An 11,102-nucleotide genomic window follows, 5' to 3' on the forward strand; every position below is an offset into this window, starting at 1 on the left:
GACGTGTTGTGAATTGGTGCGATATAATTTGAATTTGATTGACTTAAAATGTTGGGTATAATACTTATGACCATTTGATATTTCAGTTTTTCTATTTTAATAAATTTGCAAAAAATATCTACATTTTTGTCTTTTTCTGTCAGATGGGGTGCTGAGTGTACATTAAAGTGAAATACAATCATTATTTATATAGAATTTCGCTGCACCATCAGCACCGAGTCAGATTCCTTGTACATGCATACTTGGCAATAAATCTGATTCTGATTCTTAAAAAAAAAAAACTTAAATAACTAAAAATAGACAAAATAACTAAAATAAATCCCATGCTTACACCAAGAATAAAGATTTATGTTTGTTAAGGATGTCTTTATTGTTCCAAACGGTCTAACATTTTAGGGGATTTTAGTAATATTGTAACTACATATAATAAGTAGGAGACCGCCAACCCAGTTTTTTTTTTATTTTTATTAATAAACTTTATTGAACAAATGTACAAAACAAACAGTTTTTTTTATTAAGGGACAGCACATCAGAGGGGGAGATATAAAGATTTGCACAAGAGTTGCACAATAATTAAACTGGACAAGAAAAAAACATTAAAAGGAAAAATAATTTGAAACAGTCAATAAAATACAAATGACAAGTGTTAAATAATAAAAAGTTATTAAATATCAGTAAGAGGTTTCAGGGCAGTATTTTCTATAGTTATCAAGAAACATGTTCTTTTTATTTTTAATCAGTTTGAGGGATGCAATCAGAGAGTTCAACTCTAAGAGAAAGTGAGTAATGTTAGGAATCGAGTTTGCACATTTTTGTTTGTGAATGAAAAATTTTGCATATATGATAATAAAATTAAGCATATTTTCAAAGTCACGATGTTTAGAGTTATTGTAATAGCAGATAACATCTTTGAGAGTTAGTGTGCATACAATTTTAGTTGAATGGGACCACCAACCACAATGAAGCAACTGCTGGAGTATACGTGACGTCATCAACGTGCTCCACGGCGTCATCCGGAGGAGTCTGTCACCACGACCTTCTCTGCTGCTTCAGTCTCAGCTGATAATGTTTCTAACAGTAACCGGGACGTTTTAGATGAAAAGTGATAAACGGGAGTCAGTCAGCAGAAGAAGAGAAACATGCTCCGTTTCTCCTGTTTGGTTTTCAGCAGAGGAGCGGCTAGAAGGGTGAGTAGTTTCCAGCTAGCTGTGTCCATGCTAATCCTCATGCTAGTCATCTATGTGTAGAGTTACTGAGATAAACAGCAAACGCATCTGGTAGAATAAAGAGGTTGATTCTATTATAAGGAATTTTTACTTTTTATAATCGATGTGGATACTTTATAGTAGTAATGGTGAGATGAAGCCTCATGAGGCATTGAACCGTTTGGCTAAATGGGCTCTATGCACAGCTCCACTACTTCCTGAATTTAAGGCAGCTCCTTTGTTTCCTGTCTTTCATTACTGGACGAACTGATTAATCCAGGTGTGTCTGGCCAGTTACTTAGGTCATACACACCTGGATTAATTAGTGCATCCAATCATGAAAGAAAGGAAGCAAAGGAGCCTCCTGAAGTTCAGGAAGTGGTGGAGTTGTGCATAGAGCCTATTGCTTCAACATCCCCACAGTTCATGTGAACATGTCACCACCTATTGACCACATGATTTTTATGGTTGATTTTTATCTTTGATTTTATTTGCACTGTGTAGCACTTTGAGATTTTTCTTAATGAAAAGTGCGGTACAAAATTGGATTTATTATTATTATTATTATTATTATTACCTACTGGTGGAGGGCAGAACTACAGTTTGTAATAAAATCTGATTTTTTTTTTTTTTTTTTGCAATTGTTTTTCTTTTTTCCCCCTTTTAAGTTCCCTTGAAATTGTTAATGGTTGGTGTGTATAATAAAATCTTTTGTAAGTTTTTTTTAAGTGTATAATTTCTTAGAACAATAATTTAAGGTGCACAGTTTTTCTGCCATTTTAGTGAAATAAACTCAAGCAGACAGTGAAAGTGTTTGTGCAAATTGGGTAATGATGAACAAAATGAAAGGTGTTAGTCATTTTTATTCAAACATGATAGTTTTTCCACGTTTTTTGGTTTTAATCAGGTTGGAAGTTGTGTTCAACCAATCTTTTGACTAAACCGACCTAATTTACCCAATCTATATTTTTACTCGGGCAAAACAATGCAAATTAGTCTCATCAGCCAAAATAATTAAGTTTAATTGCAACTTTAAAAAGAAAAAGACAGGTCTTGAACCGTCAACCTCTAGAGTGAGAGCCTGTCTCTTACAGATGACGCCACTCATGTAGATAGATTTGTCTGGTGGTTTGCTCAAATTTTGATCACTACATTGTTTATTCAAACCAAATTAGCTTTAAGCAACTAGATTGGTTGGGAAAACAACCAATTTATTCTTAGAATCTATCCAAACTCTATCCAGCTGACAGCAGCTCTCTTCCAAACTCCCACATCTTGACTGAACACTGAGGCTGTTTAGATGCCTGTCAAAATTCTTGCGCTTCCCGAACCACTTACCGAAGTAGTCACGTGGTATCACAGTAATCATATTTATTTATAAATATAAGCTTTTTATAAATGATAATTATTGAATTTATCATTTTAAATATAATTAAAATAATTTAAGGAGACATTTATTTATTAAGTTGTGGATTTTACAGTTTATTTGTATATATAATATTTGAATTGCATATTAAATCAATAAATACTTTTAAAATAAATTAATGTTTTTTATGTTTATTTATTTGAAGGTTTGTGTTCCTATTTCGGCCTTCACTAAATCTCAGGCATCACATCACCTTTAAGGGACTCAGTGATAATCCATCAGCTGTATGTTTGCTTCCTGGTTTATTCTCATCGTTTGTCTAAATTTTTCCTCCTCAGTTTGCCTCGTCCTTCTCCGGAGACGCTGCTTTACCTCCTAACCTTCTCCTCCCCTCGAATCTTGTGGATCCTGCCAGGTTAAGTAAGTCAGACATTCAGATAAATCCAATGGTTCCTCTCTGAGCCTATCAGTTGAATTTGATATGAAAGCCACGCTTTTTTAGGGCTGGGTATTGTTCAAAAATGTTCGGTTCCGGTACCGATACCGGTTCCTGAACGATAATTTTTTCGATACCAGTTTTATAATATCAATTTGAAGAAAAAGAAAATTACACAACATAAAAAAGTACAAATCTTGAGTTTTATTTTAAGCTCTGATTTTTCCTCCTCCATAAAAAAAAAAAAAATCAGTGTCTAATATTCACTGTAACATTGTGAGGACCTTTTTACTTTGCAGTTTTCCTTTAGAAAAATTAACATGTCTGCTTTCTCAGGAGACAAACAAGCCCGTTGAATGGGATTCCTACTGACAGCGCACCGCTTGTATGTGGGGGTCTGAGCGGCTCCGACAGAAATAATATTGGAAGGCAGGATGGTAATCTGGATGTACTGACTGCACTGATTATGTTTTCAGGTGGATTTTCCCACTTAAAAACATAATAAACCTACTTTATTCCCACTGATCACAGCAAATATAGCTGCAAGGCAAATAAAGGATAGAGTAGCTCCGCCCAACGCACGTCAGAGAGCCAGAGCAGCAAAGCTGCTTCAGCCATGCGTCAGAAGCTGGTACAAGCAGCAAAAAGGAAACAGCAGACGCAATTTTGCTGCTCTTGCTGCGTCCAGTTTGAAAGCAGCATGATTCACTCCGCTCTGGCTTTGCTCCGCCCACTGGCTGCTGAGAGGAGGATGGTTGCGCCGGCCGCGGTCCGCTCTACTTACGAGCAACTTTCTGCTCTTAAATTGTTTCCGTGCACGATGTATTGCATTGCGCACTATTGGCATCAGTCTTAATAAAGTGAAGCCACACTTTTGACCTGGGGGGCATTTTAAAGGGGTTCCACGACGCTCGCAACCAGTTCACAACAGATACACATGAACCCTGGCTGTAGGCGTGACCACCTGTGTATTTTTCCTGGATGACGCAATCACGTTAAGTGTTACAGCCAATCTCCGAAACTTGGCACCGAAAGACGAGGCATGTTTTGATACTCGGTAGAACCGAAGCATTTCGGTCGGTACCATAAAAGAACCGATGTTCGGTACCCAGCCCTTCGCTTTTTGGACCTGTTTGCATGTTTTTAAAAATCCTGTCCACATCAAGCGTTTGGTTTTCTGCTACAGAGCGTCCTCCACCTCCAGCGGACTCCCCGCTGCCTCTGCTCAGGAAATGTAACGCTGCGATTCCAGCTCACCTGAGCCCCGTGCAGACGTGGGTGGAGACCCTGGAGGGTCAGGACAGCCAACCGCTGGGTCTGACTGAGCTCCACCCTGACGTCTTTGCAGTGCCTCCGAGGTAATTAGACCCTGGCCTAACTTTCCATTTTTAGGCTTTATTATGCTGATATGAGATATTCCACCTACTGCAGCGTTAAACTGATCTTTGCTCTCCAACACAGGCTTGATATTCTGCACGCTGTCGAAACATGGCAGAGAAACTACAAAAGAATTGTAAGTCACACATTTGTTCATATATAATAAAAAAAACTGACAGTTTCTTTTCTGCAATGTTAAATATTATATTATAATGTTTTTAAATTCAGTACATTTACATAGTTGTTACTTTGACCAATAAAGCTGCACTCTGTGTGGGTTTTTCACCAGCGTTAAAGTTTGTGATGCAGGCAGTAAATATTTTAAAATCTCTTATAATAGTATTTTGTTAGAATCGATCTCAGATCATACAAAAAGTCCAATAGAGGATCATTGAAATAGTTTTGAATGAATTGAATTTTTACTGAAACAAAAACAAAGTCCAGCCCATTTTTTACAGAAATAAAGCACCTAAAAAAGTAAATGCATCCTGAGCTTTTTCCTTCTACCTTTTTTTTTTTAAATTTCATTCAATTTTAAGTTAATATAAAACAACTAACTGATCACTGTGACTCTATATTTTACACATAAACAAACAGAGGAAATAACCGGAGGAGCTGGTTTGGTTGTTGACCCAGTCAGACCGCTAGCGTTAGCGTAGCGCCACATTATTAAATCAGGTCAAACATCGGTTCCTGGAAACACCTAAACCTCCCTCTGAGCATCACAATGCAGCAGGACAATCCCACTTTACAAATGAGACAAAGGAATATAGGTCGTATATTTCCATGACATTTGACCCCTGATCAACCTCTTTAATAATCCTGCTTCTGTACAGCTAACGAGGTGTAGATTACTCTTAAGTCTTTGTCTATATTATAAATAGACGCTCTTTCTCATCACAAAAGTCCGTAGGAACAAAGAAATTCTCTTCGCTCTAATTCATCCAAACCGTTTTAATCCGTGTGACGACTCTTCATGATGTATTTATAACCTCTGATTGCTATTTGTAAACATTTTATAAAAAGGAGGGTTTATAAACATCACTTTAAACCAGATTATGTTTATAAAGAGGCTTCTATTCATCCTGTTGAGATGTATTGTAAAACAGCTGAAGGTTAAGGAACACAGAAATCTCATGATGTAGAGATGTTGATGTTTGGAGACGTTGACAGGAAAAAAAATCAGTTTTATTTAACAAGAATTTCAGATCCGGTGTTGTTCATTCAACCGCAGTAACGTCAACTCTTCTAATGACCGATACCGCAAACACAAGCTGCGTCTCAATTCGCAGACAGCCTGCGCTTTGTTAAGCGAAAAAAGTCGTAAAATGCAACTTTTGTAAAAACAAATGAACATGGCAGGAAACACATTGGAGCCTTCGATGGCAGTGAAGAGAGCTGATCAGCAGGGTGAGCGACCATGTTTGTTTGGTTTTAAAGTGGGGAAACGTAACGTTAGTTTCTCAGGTAGCTCATCTGATGCTTTCCTTACCGTGTTAGTAGGTTACAGACAGTGATAAGGTTGGCTACTTATTTTACTTTTAATTTCATTTGAATTAGCTTAAGCAGCGTTTATTTTTACTTTATAAATAAATTAACTTGCAAATTATGAGGGCAAGGCTTTTAAAGTTTAAATCTTCTGGCAAAGATTAAGTAAAGAAGATCCTGCAATTTATGGAAGTAAAGCAGAATAAAATCCAGCAAGATCAGTAATATGTCAATTAATTATCTGCCACATTCCCATGTAAATATCTGTCTTTGGAGGATGTGTCATTTTTATTCCAAATACAATTTATAATTTGAATCACAGGGCTATTTTTATCTCTATGGTTCAGTATTTTCTCAAGTAGCAACTTTAACTGCTATACTTTCCTGTCTTAAAAGGCAGAACTCTTCTAGTCTAAAAAAACTCATTTGTTGAAATGGGGGGGCCTATTGTTTGAACCCCTTAGGGGCTTTTAAAAACAAAAATGCCTGTCTCTTTTTGCGCTTTATGAAACAAAGTAGCCTATATTTTGTGGATGTACAGCTACATTTCTCATGTAAGTTTGCGTAGTTTTTACACAAACATTTATTTTTCATATTGCACCAGTACAGTTAATGAGCAACCTGTACTTGTGTGCTTGTTTGTTCTGTCTAAAATGTTTATTTTGGAATAAAGAGGTTAATATCAAAAATAATTTTTGTCTGATTCATCGATTAATCGAAAAAATAATCGGCCTATTTATCGATTTTTAAAATAATCTAACGTGTTCCTTTTCAGGTGCTGCATCATAACAGCGGTGCTTCCGTGCCATGTTCATTTGTTTTGACAAAAGTTGCATGTTACCACCTTTTTTCGCTTTACAAAGCGCAGGCTGTCTGCGAATTGAGAGCAGCTTGCGTTTGCGGTATCGGTCAATAGAACAGTTGACGTTACTGCCTTTTGAAAAAAGCCTTTGCTCACCTGCAGCGCTGGCTCGCTCTGCCGTATTTTTTTTTCTTCCCCGTTTCAGTCAAGTGGCAGTGATGACGGCGGCGGCGGATGACGCATTAATCGTGCGACACAAATAATCGAAGATTAAATTCGTTGCCAACGCTTTTAAAGGTAGATTTTTATCGATTTTATCGATTCGTTGTTGCAGCCCTACCTATTTCACACCACTGGAACTAGAGATTTTAATGCAGATATGCAAAAATGGAAGGAAAAAAAAACAGGTGAATGTTTTTTAAAGACAGAGAAACGGCTACAAAGGAGAGAAAGGCGGCGTAGAAGATTGCTGCTTGTGTTGATGCGTAGGTTTATATGAAGAGGGCTATGGCAAGCTGTTTTAACATTTATTAAAAACACTCTCCTCTAGTTGTTCCATTTGTAGATCACTTAAAAATGATTCTTCCTGGTCAAAATCACATCTTACTAGGCAGAGCTGTAACAGCAGATTTTCTAAATTACATTTAGCAGCAAAAACTGAATTTCAGAAAGTAAAAAAAAAATTATACTAAGAATTAACTTTTATATATCTAGAAAAGATCTTACTTTATTGGCACTTTTGAAATGTATCAGCTTGAATGAACATTTATTTATGATATCTGAAATATGTTTCCTTCTTATAAAATCAATAGAAATTCCGACCAGTAACGATAGGAATGTCTATGTGAATGTCTCAGAGTCACGCCAACACAAAGCTGAGGTCAGAGGTGAGAGGTGGAGGCAAGAAACCGTGGAATCAAAAAGGAAGTGGGAAAGCTCGTCATGGAAGCATCCGCTCACCGCTGTGGAGAGGAGGTAACTGTCCGCTGCTCTCCTCTGGATTAAAGGCGTCAAAATGAACCCCTGTCCTCCTCCTATACTGCTGTTACACACCTTTAACTTTCCAAAAACTGATCAGCTGCCTCCTTAAGTTCTGTGATCTGGAAGGAGTTAAATTTTTTTTCTCCTCAGGTGGGGTTTCTCATGGACCAAGAGGACCCAACAGTTACTATTACATGTTACCCATGAAGGTCCGAGTGCAGGGGCTGAAAGTGGCGCTAAGCTCCAAACTGGCTCAGGTAAATGGAATGACGGCGCCCTCTGCTGAATCAGCTCCAAACTTTAACGTTTAATTCAACATTTATCAGGCCAAGGACCCCCAAACTGATGGCAAGATGGAGCGGGGACCCAGTAATTATATATATTGTATGAAATTGTGTTCTATCAAACTGCTCCTATAGTCGCTCTATTACGGATGGAGTAATGTAACAAAAGTAATTTCTCTCTGGGATTATTAAAGTATTTGTGATTCCTGGTTGATGGGACAGGTGTTGTGAATGAAACGGTGCCCAGCTTGAAAGAGCTCCTGTGTGTCGCTGAATGTGAGCATTGATGACTGAAAGACATCTTCTGCCTCCATTTATCTGTTTACTTCAGTGTGTTGAATTCATGTTAATGTGGATTTAAAGACATTTCAATTAGTGGAAAAAACTGCAGGGGCGAACATACAAAAAAAAAAAAAAGTAATCAACCAAAACTTTTACGACCCCTTGCAGTACCTCTGTGGACCTGCTGTTGAAGACCTCTGGTTTAATTGATATCAGTTGCTCTTTGACCACTCTGAGATGTTGCTGTATTTAGAGGCATTGCAGGACGGTCAGCCTCTAAGTAGCAGGGTTCCCGCGGGTCCTTAAAAAGTCTTAAAAGGCATTGAATTCTTCAAAATAAAACTAAGGCCTTAATTGGTATTAAAATGTCTTAAATCAGTCTTTTGTAAGTCTTAATTTTTAAAACATCATAAATAGGATTATTTTTATAATGATTTATTTTTGTAATCTAAAGAAAACATTAAAATTGACCTTTTTTTTTTTTTTTTGATTAAAAAAAATTATAATAACAGCTCGCCATTATTCATTCCGTCCCGATAGCGGAACCAATAAAAGCGTTGTTGCGGCCGGGACATTTGGGAGATGCACCATTTACTTTTTGTCTGGAAAATATGAGCAAGTGTAAATGTAACCAAAATTGTCTCCAGCCAAGAGTTTTCTCCATGGCTAAAACCAGGGAGCATACATGAGGCTCATTGGATTTTGTGCAAGAAGTCATTCAAGCTCAGAACGATGGGAATTAAGGCAGAGGAGTCGCACACGCGAAGCACAAAACACAGAGGGTCAAAATGGAGTTACAGAGAAACAGCCGGTATTTCTCAGTTTTGTTCCACCCTTGTCTCTGCAACGCCTCCACTTATCACCAAATCAAACATACAAAGAAAAATAACTGCAAAAAAGACTTAGCACTGGTTATGTTGTGGCTTTAAAACTGATTTTTGTTCCCTGCTAGAACAAAGGTTGTGAATTCAGTTAAATAATTGTTAAAATATATCTGTCATTTGTGGGTTTTTAGCTTTCTTCCTGTATGGGAAGCTTTTCAAAATTTGAAACAATAGTGCAGTGGTTTATGTTAAAATAAATCTTTGGGTAAAGTTGTCGCAAGCGGGTTTTTCTTGTGTTTCTTGTGAATTTGGTCTTAAATTTTTATTTCAAGTGGCATTAAAAAGTCTTCAATTTAACTTGCCTTATGCTGTAGGAACCCTGAGTAGCTTTGATAGTTCCCAGCCTTGCCAGCAGATGGCGCCACAGCTGCCTGTTTGCTCATTGCTCCTGATGCTGGAATTTTCTTTAATAATAATAATAATAATAATTGAACTTTATTGTTCTGACATTGGAGAAATTTATCTTTGACATTAACTCATCCCCTTGGGGGGCCAGTTGGCTGCCATCATGGGGCGCCCAGGGAGCAATCGGGGGTTAAGGGTCTTGCTCAGAGACCCAGAGTGGCAGTCTGTGGGAGTGGGGTTCACTACCCCATACTTTAGTATCAAAACGACTTTCTAAACACTATCAGGATGGACATTTTTTTTTTTTTGTAAATAATCATATTCATGAATAAAGGGTTTTTTGTCTTGTGTGTGTGTGTGTGTATATATATATATATATATATATACGCACACAAAATGACTAATGTTTTTCTAAGATCCTCATCAGGATTAAATCTTTGAAACTCCTCTTTCCTGCAGCAATATCTTTACATCGTGGACTCGCTGAATGTTCCCACAGCAGACTCCCAGTACCTGCTGGAACTCATCCGATCCAGACACTGGGGAGAGTCTGTGCTACTGGTGGATGTGTGGGTATATTTTCTCACTGCTCTGGATGCTCTAATTGTATTTGTTTTTCATTTTATTTTATTGATACTTTCAGGTGTGACGAGTTTCCTGAAAATATTCTGCAGGCTACAGAAAAGCTGAAGACTGTGAACCTTATTCCAGCCATCGGTGGGTTTTAGATCAGTCATTGCAGTTAATTTCTGTAGCAGCTCTGCACTACAATTGGCTGATTCTTTTGACCTCTTACATAAGATGGTGTTTCATCCTTTCAGGTTTGAATGTACACAGCATGCTGAAACATGAAGCCGTCATCCTCACCCTGGACACTGTGAACTTCCTGGAGGAGAAGCTGCTTTGGCACGACCAGCGGTTCACACCTCTGTACCCGTTCAGGCTGCCGTACTCTGACTTCCCTTAGACCAGGGGTGTCCAAACTTTTTGCAAAGGGGGCCAGATGTGGTGTGTTAAAAATGTAGGGGGGGGGCCGACCTTGGCGGACATTCTTTACATAAATCAGCCATATATTTAAACAAATTTCAGCAAGCTATTCTGTATTTCACATTTGCTTTTTTATTTTAATTTCAGCCATCTTTTGGTTCATTTGAAACATGCATATTAGGCTATTGAATATTTACTAGACTTGAAGTAATATTCAATTCAATTCAGTTTATTTATATAGCGCCAAATTCACAACACATGTCATCTCAAGGCACTTTACAGTTCAACCAGATCATCCAGTCAAATTGATACAAAGTTTTCTATCTAAGGAAAACCAGTTGATTGCATCGACTCATTGACTCAAATACAATCCCTCACACTAAGCATGCTTGTAGCGACAGTGGAGAGGAAGAACTCCCTTATAACAGGAAGAAACCTCCAGCAGAACCAGGCTCAGTGTGAGCGACCATCTGCTGAGGCCGACTGGGGTTCAAGGAGACGGAAGCAGAGACACAAAAAGCTGCTCTAAAAGGCGGCCCTGTCCAGGAAACACACAGCCAGACAGACAAGCTCCCAGCCAGCTCCCATGCCAGAGGATGAAGAGAGCACATCCAGCCAGTCGCAGTCAGAGAAACAGGACGACACTAGAAAACAGGCCGATCTCC

At 38.1% G+C, this 11,102-nt stretch overlaps 1 protein-coding gene across 1 annotated transcript; it reads left to right on the forward strand.

The window, feature by feature from the left end:
- The first annotated feature begins 995 nt into the window (after nt 1-995).
- On the forward strand, nt 996-10,546 carry mrpl4 (mitochondrial ribosomal protein L4). Its single transcript, XM_038288161.1, has 9 exons — nt 996-1,187; nt 2,910-2,991; nt 4,194-4,365; nt 4,469-4,520; nt 7,532-7,649; nt 7,806-7,912; nt 9,910-10,019; nt 10,094-10,167; nt 10,272-10,546. Exons 1-9 carry the CDS (start codon nt 1,140-1,142, stop codon nt 10,415-10,417), a joined length of 909 nt encoding a protein of 302 aa, XP_038144089.1. The 5' UTR covers nt 996-1,139; the 3' UTR covers nt 10,418-10,546.
- The last annotated feature ends 556 nt before the right edge of the window (nt 10,547-11,102 follow it).

This window comes from Cyprinodon tularosa, unplaced genomic scaffold (assembly GCF_016077235.1).
Source record: "Cyprinodon tularosa strain WSP-4 unplaced genomic scaffold, ASM1607723v1 ctg25, whole genome shotgun sequence".
Taxonomy (NCBI): domain Eukaryota; kingdom Metazoa; phylum Chordata; class Actinopteri; order Cyprinodontiformes; family Cyprinodontidae; genus Cyprinodon; species Cyprinodon tularosa.

What these genes read in the sequence shown, in the direction of transcription:
- mrpl4 (XM_038288161.1), top strand. Translation starts at nt 1,140, where the DNA reads ATGCTCCGTTTCTCCTGTTTGGTTTTCAGCAGAGGAGCGGCTAGAAGG. An exon ending in GTCTTTGCAGTGCCTCCGAG is followed by an intron (nt 4,366 to 4,468) that starts GTAATTAGACCC and finishes TCTCCAACACAG; the next exon opens with GCTTGATATTCTGCACGCTG. An exon ending in TCTGTGCTACTGGTGGATGT is followed by an intron (nt 10,020 to 10,093) that starts GTGGGTATATTT and finishes TGATACTTTCAG; the next exon opens with GTGTGACGAGTTTCCTGAAA.